Source organism: Desmodus rotundus, chromosome 5, assembly GCF_022682495.2.
Source record: "Desmodus rotundus isolate HL8 chromosome 5, HLdesRot8A.1, whole genome shotgun sequence".
In the NCBI taxonomy this organism is placed as follows: Eukaryota; Metazoa; Chordata; class Mammalia; order Chiroptera; family Phyllostomidae; genus Desmodus; species Desmodus rotundus.
This window is the reverse complement of record NC_071391.1, coordinates 107,457,770-107,474,030: the sequence shown is the minus strand read 5'-3', so window position 1 is coordinate 107,474,030 and position 16,261 is coordinate 107,457,770. Positions and strand designations below refer to the sequence as shown.

Genomic DNA, 16,261 nt, shown 5'->3' with positions numbered 1-16,261 from the left:
TCCGATCACAGAGGTAATGGCCACGCAGCTGGCAGGACCAAGCAGGCATGCACTTTGGATGAAAGAGAATGGGAGTCACATCCTGACTCCATGATGGAAGGGGAAGGATGGGATCTGCCCTGAGATGGTAAGATCAAATCCACAGGCAGAAAGTAGGCATGCTTCCCCTTGTGTCAAATCATGATAGCCCAAGGGAACAATTAGCTCTCAGGTAGTAGAGGAGAGGTGAAGGGAAAAAGAGAAGGGGGCAAAATAATGGAATCGTGAGGGAACTAGGACAGAAAGAGGGCTTCTGTTCCCTCTTCCGGTAGAGTTACAAACTCCTTCAATCACTTACCCCACACAGGCTTACTGAGAATCTACGTGTACCGGGCATGGTGCGGAGTCCTGGGAAAATAGTGCTAAGTCCTGCCCCCAGGAAGCTGATCACCTACTAAGCTGAGGTCTGTACCCTAAAGCCCAGGTTCTGGAGGGCAACAACCAGATGACGCCTTGACATTTGTATGCAGCTCCATGCTCAGCAGGGATTTAATGGCTGTGCTGACTAAACCTGCACAGGAGTGGGGGCTAGGAGGATAACTACTGGCGAGCCCACACCCTGTCCTTGAACTTTAGGGCCAGCTGGGCAAGGATGGTTTAATACTGAGAAAGTACAGGCAGAGAAACAAAGAAAGCCATCGGATCAAGACACCAATGAAAGTTACTGAGAGAATGGATCACAAAAGTGCTCGACACAAGAAAGAAAATTTTGTAACTACGCACAGTGGTGACAGATGCTAGTGGACTTACCGTGGTGATCATTTCTCAGGATATAAAATATTGAATCATTATGTTGTACATCTGAAACTAATATAATTTATATTCTAATTATTGTAACATAACATAATCTATATGTCAATTATACATCAATAAAAAAGACATCACAACAGAGACCAAAAAAAAAGTCTTCATAAAACTCAGTGATTGCTTCCACTAACAGCAACAACTGCTTCTGATGACATTCCTAGTCAAGAACATTTCGTTCACATCACGAAGATTAATCAACTACCAGAATCATGTTTAATGGCGAAATACCAAAGGAATCCTCATTCAAGTTGGGGAAAGGAAGAATGCGCTTCCTTACCACTGCTGCTCAGTCCTGCTGTGAGTGCCCTGGACAACACACCAGGGCAAGAGACAGAAACGAGGCAGACTGTGCAAAGGCAAACACAAAATACTTACCGATGACACTCTGCTCACTGGGTAAGCAAGGGAATCAACGAACAGTGCTCGAACACAAGATTTTAATTAACTGGCTAAATAAATACATAAAATTAGTAACCAGATGGAAAACATAATGACAGAAGTCTTTACATCAGCAAACTTTATAATAAAAACACTGACTAAACTTATGAATTGAGCAAAATCTAGATGAGAACTCCACAAAATAAAAAAAGAGGACTCAAATAAATGGAAAGGATAACAGATTCTTGGATTATAGGGCTTAACATGAAAAATGTAAGTGCATCTATAAATTAACAAAATCATAATCAAAATGATGTTAAGAATCATTAAGGAAAATGACATCATTATCAAAATTTTTTAATGTAGCCTAAAGCTACAGTCATTAAGAATATGGTATTGACACAGAAATAGGCAAACAGATCAATGGAACAAGACGTAAAGTGCAGAAACAATGAGTATGAGTGAGAGAGAAAGAGTGTGTGTGTGTGTGTGTGTGTGTGTAATGGTGATGTGCTAAAATCAAAGATCATTGCAAGTCAACAGAGAAAAGCTGATGCCAGAAGAGGCAGCCATAGGATTTGTGAGGCTCCCAGGGTTGAGCCCTGCCCAGGGGGTGGGCAAAGCATTCAGTGCTGGGACAATCACGGGCAGCTCAGCCTCCCAGCAGACCTGCCGCAGACACACTCGGCCAGAATGATCTGGATCAGCACCGCTCCACAGGAGTATAGGGTGAGCCACACATCTAATCTTAAAGTCGCAGGAAGCCACATGAAAAAAGAAACAAAAGGTGAAATTAAATTTAATAAAATATTGCATTTACCAAATACATTCAAAGTATTGTCATCTCAAATGTAATCAATATGAAATAGTACTTATGATACATTTTATATTCTTTTTCCATACTCGGTCTTCAAATCTGTTGTGTATTTCCTACTCACAGCACATCTCAATTTGGACACTAAATTTTCATCAGAAATACTTTCATAAAATTTATAGGTTAAAAAAGGAGATTTATATTCTCAAGTTTTTCCACACATACTTAAAAGTTTTCCAATCAATGAATCAAGTATTACTTCTTAAACCTTCATTAGAATTAATTGAAATGTAATGAAATTAAAATTTCACTTCCTTGGTCACATTGGCCATAATTCAAGTCCTCAACAGCCAGCCACGTGCGCCAGTCGCTGAATTGGACAACAGACATCCAGGATCCTCAGCTGCAACCCCAGTCTCGGGGCCTCTCACCACAGGCCGGAGACTCAGGCACGGCGACCTTGAACACATCTGACATCGAGCCCAAATTCCTCCAGCTGTTAGCTACGTGACCACGGGCAACTGAGCTTCAGCTTTCCTATCTATCAAATAGGGATGACACTGCCCACTTGTAAAATTCTGAGTATTAAATGTAAAATTACTGGTGAGAGCTGGCTCACAGAAGGCACTGTATGTTTATTCTCTTCCCTTTATATGTGTATCTATTTACGAAGTGTGTTCCAATGTACTGTCTTACTTGCTTCTGACAACAGGATGGTAGGGGAAGTATTAGTGTCCACATTTGAAAGATAAGAAAACAAAGTTCAAAGTGAACTGCTCGAAGAGACAGGCCCGTGACGGTGTAGGGATTCTAAGGATTCCGGATCCAGTGCTTCTCTCACTTCCTGCAGTAATTCAGCCTCAACTGTGCCTCAATCTCTTAGAATCCTCCTGCCCCCACCCTATAATTGAAGAGGTGGGTGGGGAGCCCCAGGCAGAGGCCTTCAGGGCTCCTCCCAGGACGGGCTGAGCAGGCAGGCTCTCCTGGCTCCAGTGCTCTCTGCCTCTTGCAGGCCGCTGGCCAGGAAAGTGGGCTCAGGAGCCTGCGAGGATTGGCCATCAGCAATACCACCACCACCACCCCACCCGCAGCTCCCTGTGTAATCAGGTACCCACGATTTCCTTCTTCAGAGCTACAGAGACCAAGGAAGAAGGAACCAGCCACTCTCAAATGGGCAGGAAAAGAAAGGGGCCCTAGGGAACGAGTTAGGCCTCTAGGGCTCACCTTCTAGCAAAACAAGTGCATACGATCTTACCATAGTCTAGACTCACTGAAAACGAAGACTCCATCAACCACCATCCCAAAAACTCTGATGGAGTCCACACAGCAATGAGAGTGAACGATGGGCAAACACACACAGCGACACAGGCAAGTCACAAAGGAAATGCTGAGCGAAAGAAGCCAAGCCCAAGAGAGGGGGTACTAGGTAATTCCATCAATGTGAAGTTCTACAACAGTCAAATAATTTACGCTCAAAGATGTCCAGGACAGTGATTAACCGTGGCGGGGTGGGGAACAAGGGGCTTCTGGGTTGTTGGTGAGGTTCCATTTCCTGCCCCGGGTGCTGGGCACGTGGCCCTGTCAGTGAAATGTACCAAGTGCACTTTTCTGTATAGTGATGCTGCAATGAAAACTCTACACTTACTTCCTGAAGTGATGGAAGCATTCAACGAGTCAATCCCAGCGGCGGTTATCTGGGTATATGCGTATGTTAAACATCGCTGGGCTATACACTAAGGTTGTATTTTACTGTTTATAAATAAAATGTAGGGGAGTTACACTAAAAAAAGAAAGTTTCAGGAGTAAGTCATACAACTTTTTCCCCCTAAATTTAAACAACTCTAACCCCACCAGCTTAACCTCAAGTTCTTCTAAAAATACTAGTTTATAAATAATAAATGCTTACATACGAACCTTAAGAATCTTTCGTGAAATAATGATACTCTAGTATATAACCGCAGTGTTCTAAAATGTCTCTTAAATGTATTATCTTAAGGGACAGTGCTACACACCTTTCTTCAAAGATGCCTTGCTGGAGATAAAAATTGACTTTGAAGACTTTTTCCCATCCATTTGCAAGTATAAAAGAAGGCTTGGCTCAGATATGGAAGCAACCCAAGCACCCATCAATAAACGAGTGAATAAAAAAGCTGTGGTACATATATAGGGTCCAGCACATAATGCCCCTTTTTTATTACAAAATCTTTTGTTACAAAATCAGAAGCATGTAATTCCGTAACAGAACAATATCACACTCGAGCACCCCATATGACATGTTAGGTGAGATGTTCAAATTGCTGTCCATCTCGTGTGAGACAGTCACATACCCTGCCAACCACACTCAAGCAGGTGTTACTTCTGCCGGACCTTACATATATAATGGAATATTACGTGGCCATAAAAAAAGAATGAAATCTTACAACTTGGGTGGACCTAGAGGGTATTATGCTAAGTGAAATCAGTCAACCATAAAAAGACAAATACCATATGATTTTACTTATACATGGCATCTAAAGAACAAAATAAACAAAATTGAAACAGATTTATAGACACAGAGAAGAGACTGATGGTTGAAAAGGAGAAGGGATTAAAAAGTACAAATTAATAGTTACAGGACAGTCACAGAGAAGTAAAGCGCAGCAGAGAGAATAGAGTCAACAATATTGTGAATACTATGTGTGGGGCCAGGCGGGCACTGGAAACGTCAGGGGGGCCACCTTGTGAAGTGTGTGACTGTCTAGCCGACTACGCTACATACCCAAAACTGATACAAAACAATACTGAATGTAAACTGTAACTGAAAAAAAATTTTTTTAAGTTCTTTTTCAAAAATGAAATAATTATTTGTTAAATGGAAAAAAAGGCTTGACTCAGGTAAAGATGTTCACAAATTTCAAACTTGTGAAGTCAAAATCAATGCACCTTTAAATCAAAGCACCTTTCTTTGACAAAACATTGTATTTAATGTAGACAATGAAAAAGTTAGTGGGGTGGGGTGGAGGGATGGGGAGAAAAGGCATACAACTGTAATTGAATAACAATAAAAATTTTTTAAAATACAATTTAAAAAAGAAAAAGAAAAAGAACAGTGGCTCTTTAGGTTTCCAAAACAATGTCAGAAAACTCCCCCCGGAGATCGATGCGGACAATTAGTGGACCCTTACCTTGTCTATAAATCTCAGTGTGTCAAACAAATACTATATTTTAGCATCTGAGTATTTACTAATATTACAGCATTTTAGCAAGATAAAGTCCCTAAAAATCTCACTATCAGCTCAGGAACACTACGTTTAGGCTGTTGAATGTCCTTAAACCCTTTAAATAACAGTCGGAGCTCAGCACTTTAAGATCTGCTAAAGGCCGAAACAGTTGGGTTTCATTCCCAAGGCCAAGCACTGAGAATATTTACAAAACAAGAATACTTATTTCATACTGCAGAACTCCCACTGTCCCCCAGGGGTATGTAGTGCACCTTAAAATATCAACAACAAATTTCACCAGAACAATTAAACAATGACACTTTAATAAAGTATTGCTTGTCTCATGAGAAGTGAAGAATTTCTTGAACATCAACCTAAAGCCCAATACCCTGAGGCAGGATCTATAAAATGATGAGTAAGACGAGCGCGTACCTCTGCTTTGGAAAGGAAAGCCCTGGGAGGAGTGTCCTGAGAGCGACAGCAATGACCTCAAAGAGCCCGATGTTACCTAAAACAACCACACTACGACAGCCACGGCCAGTATCACCTTCGGATCCAGCCACACCCCATGCCAGCCAGTCTGGCGTTCCCACCACCCACTTCCTCACACAGCAGCTTCTTACTGAGTGACCTGAATTAAAACGAGCAATAAAAGCACACAATACATGTTGGGATTACAAGAAAACACAAGTTTTCTCTCTTGGTAGTACACAAATAAGTGATGTAACTGACTATTAGGCTTCTTTTTAATCCCCAGAATAACATTCTTGAGCAAAGACAGTTTCCAGGTGAACTGTGCTTCTGGTCCACCTCCTGTATTGTACGTCAGCCAATTCACTCACGCAGTCAAATGTCGAGCCCTTCATGCAAAAACATTCTTACCTGTGAAAAGTTCAGCCCATTCAACGAATGGCACTGATCTTCTACCTTTTCCACCACCCCAGTTTGTTTCCTTAGCCGCTCGGCCTCCTGGGCAAGGTACAGGTCCAACACAGGCACCCCACGGGACTTAATGTCCACTTCGGTCAGGGAGTTGACCGTGAGCATGACCCAGATGGGCCTCTTGCGCTCCAAGTTCCCCGCAATGGCATTGAAGAGGTAGTCTGCATAGAGGCCCTTACCGCGCTGGTCGGGGGTCATCCACGAGGGCATCACGAGCTTGACGTAGTCTAGGTGGTGCTTGAGGCGACAGTAGATGTCGCCGGGGAGCACATCGTGGAGGTTCTTGCCCTGTGGCAGCATTTGACAGCTAGTGAGGGCTGAGATAGTATAGGGGTCCGTGAGGTCCAGCTCAAAGTACACGATGCTGCTCTGCTGAAAAGCCTCCTTGGAATTGTCCGGGATGAAGTCCCAAACCCGCGTGTATGGAACATGGATTGTGCCAAAGAAGTAAGATGGTGAGTCTCTCTTTATGGTCCACAAGAAGGAATTCAATTCACTTTGCTAAAAGAAAAGCAGGCATGATATGGAGGGTCAGGAACTCAAAAGGAGAAAATGCATTAGAGAGACAGGTCACAGCGCAGGAGAAAAGTCATCAAAATACAATTCAGACTTTTAAGTCCAGGTAGATTCGCCTGCCAGGAGCTGGAGTCCTCAATGCAGCTTCCATTTCAGCATTCTTTTCCCTTTTCAATCAAAATACTGATAAAAGACAAGTTTGTCCCCATGCCTGCCTAGCATGTACTGGGCAGGCGTTAAATAGGGGATTCTCAAGGGACTCCAAGGGCACCTGGGACAGGTGAGGGACACCTGAGAAGCCCACTGTTTCCATCCCCAGAGGGACAGGCCTGGTGCTCCAGAATGGACTCTTCAAAAGAAATCAGAAAACCTCATTTTATTTAAAATCTTCCAGTTGGAAAATGGTGCCTCAATTTTCTTAAAGGCCCTGCAAGCCGAGGAGAATGTATCTCACTAGCCTCCAGCCTGTGACTTGCTTTTTAAAGCATTTAAATTACAGTTCAGCTCACACACACCTTTTCAAGAGTGCACTATTTGGGGGCGGGGGGAGCCTAAATTATGCTTCTGTCTCAGCTGCTGCACTGAGATTTTCTAAAGACACTTCATTTCTCTGCACCTCAGTTTTCTCATCTATAAAAGTTAGATAAGAACCCTCTCATAGGTTACAGCAACAAACAAATTAGACAGGTAACTGTTAAATAAGTGAATTAAAGAAAGAATGAATTTTTAAAACCTATTAATGGTTAAATAAATATTAAGAGATGAATTACTATATTTTTCAGACTATAAGACGCATCCCCCCAAAGTTGGGAGGGAAATGGGGGTGCGTCTTATAGTCCGATTGTAGCTTACCTGGCTTGCTGCGGGGAGGGGGCGCAGTGGTGAGACAGGGTTTTTTTTTTCCTATTTTCCTCCTCTAAAACCTAGGTGTGTCTTATGGTCCTGTGTGTCTTATAGTCCAAAAAATACGGTATGTGTGGAACCTCCTGCCAGTCCTCAGACATCCTCTTATGGAGTAATGAGTGTCCCCAGAGTTATTTAAATACTTCAAAAAGCCAAATGGAAACTGTACATCTATCAAAGAATGGTTGTCCAGGCTAATTAAACAATCAAACATATCACTGTTGGTTAGAATTAGATCAAGCTGGTACAAAAGCACTAACTAGATGCTATTCAAAAAGCTGAGTCTGCCCAGGCCAGTGTGGCTCAGTTGATTGGAGCGTCATCCCCTAACCAAAAAGTTGCAGGTTTGATTCCCAGTCCGGGCATATGCTTGGGTTGTGGGTTTATTCCCCAGTCCAGGTGTGTACAGGAGGCAACCAATTGATACTTCTCTCACATCGATGTTTCTCTCTCTCCCTTCCTCTCTCTGAAGGCAATAAAGAAATGTCCTTGGGTGAGGATTAAAATAAAGCTGAGACTGACAGTCTTGGCTTTGTTTCATTTCAAATGGGTAACAAAATAATTACCTATAAACACAAATGATTTGCTAGAGGCGGCCTTTCAAGCATAGCTTTAGTTTGGTTACTTGTTCATTTGGGGGGAAGAGTTGATCATAAAGGGGTCCTGGATGGTGATATAACGGGGGCACCAGTGACTTATGTAAGAAACCAGGTCACACAAGTCCCAAGCAGTCTACCAAAGGACTTCTACACGATTTCCCACTGGGAGATAGAGGGAAAGGGCCAAAATGTTACTATTAAACCCGCGGACACCTAATTCGACTGTCATCTATCAGGCGACCATAATACTAAACAAATATACGTTCAGCAAAACTAAACCCTTACTGCAGGATCATGGTGTATATGGGGGCGGGGGGTGGGGGGTGCTGGTGAGGGCAGGGGAAGATTGTTTGTTTTGGTTTGCAATACACATAATCTCCCTAAAGGCCCACCCTATGTCAAAATGCCTGTGCTTCCATTTAAACAATGTCTGATCAACTATACGTACCCATTTTCATTATTTATTTTATTGTTGCCTTTTCAATAATCATTAGTCTAGAAATAGGGTCCTCATCTGATCGTTTCCTGAAAACTGCTCATATTTTTTAAAAAAATTATCATGTTCTGGCATCCAGCCATGTGATAACAATAATGTTGCTAGGAGCAGCTGGCTGTTAGTGAATGCTCACTGTGTGCCAGGCACCACCCAACTGCATTCGTTCCTCAATATTTTATGCTGTGCCTACCCTGTGCCAGGCACTGTTCCAGGCATTAGGGCACTGGGAATACAGCAGCGAATGAAACGCAGGTCCCCGTGTCAGGTACAGTGGTGATAACCGCTGTGGAGAACATGGAGGCGGGTAAAGGAGCAGAGAGCACTGGCAGGGGAGGGATGCGGTCTTAACCTGGGTGATCAGGAAAGTCACTGAATGTCTGCTAGGACAGAGCTGTCTGAGAGAGGAGCATGCCCTAGGAGGAGGGACCAGCAATGCAAAAGCCCTGGGGCAGGATGACTGAAGAGGAAAACAGGAGTCAAGATCAGAGAGGGAGGGAGGCCAGGCCACACAGGGCCTGAGGGCTACCAGTAGGGCTCAGGCGTTTATGCTGAGTAGGATGGGAGCTACTCATCCTACTTGCTTGTGACAACAGTGGCAGGAGCTGACTTATCAAGTTAATAGGGTCATTCTAGCAGCTGCAGTAAATAGACTACGGAGGGATGAGGGCAGGTGCAAGGTCAGTTAGGAAGTTGCTGGACTAATCTGAGAGAGAGAACAGAGTGGTTGTGGCAGAAATGATAAAATGCGATCAGATTTCTGGATGTATTCTGGAAGCTAGGGCCAACGGGACTTGCAGATGACGGTTAATTAAAAGAACAAAGTTGCTATCACCTGAGATGAATAAGACGGGGGGTGGAGAGAAAAAGGGAGATGGGTAGTTTGGCCCTGGCGAGTTGAGCAGTCAAGCAGACATCCACGCGGGGAGGTCGAGATGGTAGGCAGACGCATGAGTCTGGAGTTGGGAGAGGCCTGGGCCACAGATCAAAAGAGGGCACTGTCACCATGTGGATGTTATTTAAAGCCATGGGACTGGATGAGCTCTCCAAGGGACTCAGAGTAAACAGGAGAGAAAAGGTCTAGAAATGGTCCAACTTTCTGAAGTGAAGGGAGAGAAGAGAAGAAGTGGTCAGTGAGGTTATTGGGAAAATCAGGTAAGTAGGAAGCCAATCAAAGGACAGGGCTTCAAGGAGGAAAAAGTAGGCAGGTGGGTTCAGTGTGACAGATGGGACAAAGAAGTTGAGGATTGGAGGACTGCCCACTGGATGGAGCAACACCAAGGTCACAGGGGACCTGGACGAGACGGTTTTGGTGGCATAGGGTGAAAGCCTGCCCAGTGCCCATTCAGGAGAAAATAGGAGAGGAAGTGGGGATACACTGGTCATTTCCAGATGGAGAAACTGAGGCCTTGAGAGGTTTATGATGTTACCCAAGGTCTCATGGCTGCTAAGTGGTGCATCCAGGATTTGAAGCCAGGTAGGCTGACTCCTGAGCCCCTGGTTTTAAACACATTACATGGTCTTAATACACAAAAGACTTTACTCAAGATCCAAAGTCCTATCTTTTTCACTCAATACCCTAGGAGTTACACTGCTGCTCCGGAGCGCTCCCTGACTCCAAATCTAGAAAGGCCTGGCCAGCTGCCCTTTCTGAGTCCTGAGTATCTGCCCAGATAAATCCACACTGACACCTTTAAATCCTCAGTCTGCCACCTTTCCCATTCTCTCTTTTTAGATAACACAATTTGGGGGGCTTTTCTACTGTTTTTAAGCAGGAGTATTAAAGAAACCACCTCACAGAGCTTCTTGAATAAATGGAGTTCTGTCCTGAGGGAGCAGGGCACCTTGTCCCCCTGAGCACCCCGCACCAGCAACTGTCCCGGCTGACCACAAACACGGCCCCCCGGGCAGGGCTAAAAGAAGAGTCTTCCAGGCTTCTGATCACGAGCTCTGACCTTGCCTTTGCCCATGGGTGAGCCCCCAGGCTGCTGCACTGATCTAACAGGTAGATCTGGGGGTAGAGCTCTTTGTCTACACACACACACACACGTGTGCACACACACCCAACTGCTCTACTACCGCATTCGCTATCATTGTGGCCACCATATGCTACTAGAAGAAGCCACATATTTTAACATTATGATGATCTAACACTATTAAAATATCCCTTTAAAAGGCTATCTTGCTGCAACCATCCTAAAAGAAAAAGACAAGATAATGGAGACACAAGAAGCTTCAAGTTCTGGCAGCTGAGCCAATGGAGACTTTAACACGTGTGTGTAATCCATGAAATGAAACAAAGGAGCACAGTGACAACCTGTGTAATGTGCGCTAAGTTCCTGGACCACGCACACGTCAGCTCCTCCCACCCCAGCATCCTGGGACCTGTGACAACTGCCCTTGTCCAAGAGGACCCTTCAGCAGACCAGCTAGAATGATACTAAAGTAAGCTGGCTGTAGTTTACCTTTTTCACACAACAAATATTTATGGAGCATCTCCTGCAGCCGGGCACCCTCCTAAGCACTGGGGATGCAGTAGCAAAGAACACAGACAAAAGTTCCTACTCTTTTGAAGATTGCATCATTTTTGTTACAATAAACAAAAATTTTATTAGATTATGGCTAAGTGCTACAGAGAAAAATAATCAGGGAAGGCAGCTGGGACGGCAGACAGGGTGGGGCGGGGGGTGCGACTGGCATACTCTTTAACAGGTAATCAGGAAGAGTCTCATGAGAGACATTTGAGCAGAGTCTACAAAGAAGTATGGGAAGCATGGGGGTAGCTGGGTGAAAGAACGTGCAGGCAGGAATAGCAAAGAACTCAAAAATTCTGTTTGAGTATTGGTAAGGAAAAGGGGCGGCCTGTGTGGTGCCCAGCGTAAAGCCTGCAGTGTCTGTGGATGGACGTCATCTCGGGAGTCCTCCTCTCTAAAGATTAACGAAAGTTGGAAGCCAAACCTGCTCTCAAGCCACAGCCCTTCCAGAAAGCTCTAGTGAACTGCCTCATTAAACTGGAGGCTGGATTCCAGAGCTTGACTCTACAATCTGAAGACCTGAACCCCCGGGGGGACCCACCCGCAGGGTCCTCTGGAGCATGCAGGTCAAGCTACAGCTCTGCCACTGACTGACCTTCTGATCTCTGCAGGGGACAAGACAATGTGTCCACTGAACAGAACAGCGATTCGCAAAGCGTAGTCCAGGGAACTGTGGACGTCCCTACGACCCTTTCAAGCAATCTGTAAAGTCAGGACTGTTTTCAAAGTACTAAGATATCATCCTCTGTCACTCTCATTCTCTCATAACTGTACGGACAGGACCTTCTAGAGGCTATGGGCCTGTGATAACACCACCGCTCTGATGGTTAAGGGCGCGTGTGCTTGTGTTTGCTTGTGTCTTACTAATATTTCCATTAGCCCCCATAAATAAAAGCTCTTTGGGGACTTCAATACGTTTTTATTATGTACAGAGGTCCTGGGACCAAAGAATTTGAGAAATGGTAGAATAAAAGACCCACAGAGACAAATTCGAGAGAAACAGACCTTATTTAGACTCACTGGTCATAATATAATTACAAGTTGGTAATAAATTTTGCAGAAGTGAAAGGCATTGTTTTCATAAGAAAGAATGGACTTCTGCTCGGTGTAACAAGCACGCAGCGGCCACACCGCAGCAGAGTTTGAAACTCTCGCTGGTGCGGACTTGCCACTCACGCCCCCCCACCCCCGTCAACAGAAGTTGGAAAGAAGTGGGCTGCCAACTTCTTTCAACTACAGGGGAAGAGTTGGAAGCCCAGGTGCCTTAAGAACACAGTACGGCTTTCCGGCCAGCCCCATTTGCCAGGAACTCCTCAGTGAGGCCGCCCCCTCTTTCACTGTAGTTCGGTCGATGAATAAAATTAAGAATAGCCAGTGGTGGGCGTGGCCCCGCGGACGTGGCCCCGGCTGCTGCGCAGGTGTCACCGAAGATGGGCCGACCCTGAACTGCAGCACCCGGCGGCCCTAAGCCTAGGATCACCCTGCCCGGCTCCAGGGATCCACAGACACTGCACCCACCGATACAAACTCGCGAAATTTAACCTCCACGATGCTCAGACGAGAGCGAGCTGAGAACGACAAAAACATTCCGAGCGTAAGAAAACTGATCAGGATTAGGAAACATTCATCTTACAAGAGGTCCAGTCTCGGAGACGCGAGATCTGCCTGGCTTCCTCTCAGCTTCTCCGCTCCAACCGGGCTGGGGGCCCCCTCGGCCGGGTCGCTGGACCTCCCTGGCCTCGGCTCGCGTCACCCTCACACCGACGCTACCAGCTAGGGCAGCGAGCGCCCGGAGCGTGCGGACGCGGGGCTGTCGGGCGTGGCCGCTCGGTGAAAGCGCTCTGGGACCCGGAGCACCCGGGTCCCATTCTCGGTCTCAGTTTCCCAGGTCGGTGAAGTCAGGGAATGGCTTCGGCTCCCCCAAATCCCTTCTAACTCGGGACCGAATAATACGATGGTTAAGTCAAGCAGCTGCAGGGTGCCTTCCCCATTCCGGTGAGAACGGGAGAAATTACACGCTAGGAAACAGGGCGGAACAAAGTTCCAAGGTAAATGTGCCAAAGTTCCCACACGGTCCTGGCGAATTCATCCCCTGGACGTCTCCCGCACAGACTAGCGAGACCCAGGGGACTCCGCTGGGGCTCCCCTGGGCTGATAGCGGTGCGGGGCTGGGGAACAGGGTCTCCTGCGGCTGCAGGGCTGCGCCCCCGCGGGAAAAGGGGACGGGGATGCAGCGGGAAGCGCGAGCGAGAAGGCGCTGCCGTGGGAGGTGGAGCCCGGCCTGCAGAGTCCGCACGGCGTCCGAGTGCGCGGTGCTCCGCGGGGCTCGGCAGGGAACCACCTGCGAGGCGCCGACGTGCCTTACCTGGGGCTTGAGCTCGCAGCACGCGGGGCTGCGCGGGTGGGCAGCAGGCAGAGGGTGGGCAGCAGCAACCAGCTCCGGGGACACATCCTCCCCACCGCGGCTCCGAGGCCTGGGTGCAGAGGCAAGGAGTGAGGCGGCGGAGGTCTCGGCTAGCCGGCTGGCGGCAGTGGGGCTGCGGGCGGGCGCCGCGCTCAGGGCCCGGGGCTCGCCCACTGCCCCGCACCTCTCGCTTGCTGCCCCTGCAGTTCGCGCGGCTGCCTCCAGGCGGGGCCAGGCGAGCGGGGCCTCGACGGCCACGTGGGGCCCGGTCCGCCCCCTCCCAACTGTGCGCCACCCGGAGGCGGCGGAGCCCGGGCCCCGTTCTCCCGCCGCGACGCTGCCAGGGCGTGCGGCCGCCTCGGAGGCGGCGAGAAGCGGAAAGCGAGGCTCCAGCCCTGTCTTCTCAGTTCAACCGGAAACCGTCTTGGTTCCCGCCCCTACGTCTGTGTTTCTGCTGCCAGTTCTGAGGTTGGCTCTTGACTGAAAGAGACCGATGAAACATACGAAAGCCGATTTTTAAAGGAAAGTTCATTTACACAAAGAAAATAGTATGGCAGTTTTGTCTGTAAAAATGGGGACTGGTCAATGTGTGCATTCACTTAGAGTGTGGAATCACAAAAGCCGGCACTCCGTTAAGTGCCCCCTTAAGGGATTTGAGGGAATGATACAAGGACGTGAACACCGAACTCGAATGACTACTGCAAAGAGTAATTGAGGACATTAATGAAAAACACCTCGTTTGGCGCAATAGTAATCCTGCAAAATGTGGCCGATCCCCTTCCGCTCCAAATTCCCCAGGGGCTTTTCATCACCGACGCTTCAGGAAGAAAAATTATGAAAGCAGCTAGCTTCACACGGTCTCTCCCACCTCCCACCCAAAGCTCGAGGGCACTTTACCACCCCCTGTACAGCCCAGACTTAGGCGTGATTACCGTTTGAGTGGTGTTTAATGGAGCATTTGTAGCAGGGGATCTTAATTGTTTTAAAGTCCCTGTTTGTTTTGAGACTCTAATAGAAACTGTGGACGGTAGAGGGGTGAGGGGGCGAGGGTGTCCAGATTTGCACGCAATGGGAAGAGGAGTTTTCTGAGACCCCAAAACACATCCTCAGTGCTCCAGTAAAGAACCCCTGGCTTGAACGAGCTAAGTTGTCCAAGCTTAGATTCCACGGGCATTAGGCTTCAGGTATTTTTGTGAAATCGTTAACTTTTTCCTGTCCCAAGTGTGAGTATTTACTTTCTGAGTTGTCCCTCCTCTCTCTCCCTCCCTCTCTCTTCTCTTCAACAAACTCCCTTTCAGCCTTGCAGCAATCTTTGGTTCTAATCTCTCCCAAGACGCCTAGAGTCCAGGTTTTCAAGGTGTCAGTGCTGCCACCTACTGGTGAAAACGTTCTCTGGTTGCGAGATGACAGCCTCAGGAATCCAAAAGGGAAGTATTGGATTGCCAAAAAAGTTCGTGCTTTTTCTCCGTAAAATAAAAGATGCATTTTTCATTTTCACCAGTAACTTTATTGATTTGGATCATTTGAGTATGTCATCTATCTCCCACGTGGTAGAACGTCGATTGTTCTCAAGTAATATCCTGATTTGATTTCTATCAACTTCGACTGGTCTACCTTACCACGGAGCATCGTCCAGCAGCACAACTGCCCAGCAGGAAACTTCACAAACCACTGTTGACACGTGCGATCAATCACAGCACCTTCTCCACCTACTGCACAAATCTTTTTTTGTGTTTCAGTTGTGTTTGTGCCTTTCCTGAAATAAGAAAACATAATATGCTAAAAACATCACTTATTTTCTTCCATCTTCAATATTAAAATGGCTACATAAAAATTCACCAATTTTTATGTTTTTTTAATTGCACACTGATATAACAGCTGTCACAATACAGTCTAACAAAATTGTTTCAGATGAAGTTAAAGACAACTAAGCACTACTGGAACCATTTTATGGAAAAAACCAAGTGAACTTTTTGGCCAAGCTAATACAATAATTAAGTAATACCTCATACTCTTTCCCCCACTACAAATGAATTATCAACCAATCAGCTGTGGCTAGAGGGAAGAGGGGGAGGAATAATGTGTCACAAAAACGTGATGGAGTTTGTTAATTTTCTCATTTCTATTACATTGATTTCTGCTCTTACCTGTATTTCCTTCCTTTCAGTTACTCTGGAGCACTTCCCTCTTCCTTTTTTAGCTTGTTAAGGTGGAATCTTGGGCCATTGACCTTGAATCTTTCTTCTTCAATATAAGCCTTTAAAGCTACACATTTCCCTTCCAGCACTGCTTTAACTTTATCTCACAGATTTTGAAATGTATTATCATTCAGTTGGGAATACTTTCTAATTTCCTTGGTGATATTTTCTTACCCTCACCCAAGGATATGATAATTGATTATTGAGAGAGGGAAAAAAGGGAGAGAGAAAAGGAGAGAAACATCTATTGGTTGCCCCTTGCACACATCCAGACCAAGGACCGAACCCACAACCTAGCATGTGCCCTGACCAGGAATCAAAGCACAGCCTTTCGGTTCACGGGATGGTCTGGCAACCAACTGCACCACACTGGCCAGGGCAAGGTGAGTTTTCCTTTGACTGTGATAGTTTAGAAGTATGTTGCTTAATTTCCA

At 46.3% G+C, this 16,261-nt stretch overlaps 1 protein-coding gene across 1 annotated transcript in view; it reads right to left on the bottom strand.

The window, feature by feature from the left end:
• Positions 1 to 13,803, bottom strand: part of TRABD2A (TraB domain containing 2A) — a 50,053-nt gene extending 36,250 nt beyond the window's left edge. The window contains 3 exon segments of the mRNA XM_053923594.1: positions 6,121 to 6,681; positions 13,591 to 13,610; positions 13,613 to 13,803. Coding sequence (XP_053779569.1) covers positions 6,121 to 6,681; positions 13,591 to 13,610; positions 13,613 to 13,676 — 645 coding nt within the window. The 5' untranslated portion in view covers positions 13,677 to 13,803.
• Between the last annotated feature and the right edge of the window lie 2,458 nt (positions 13,804 to 16,261).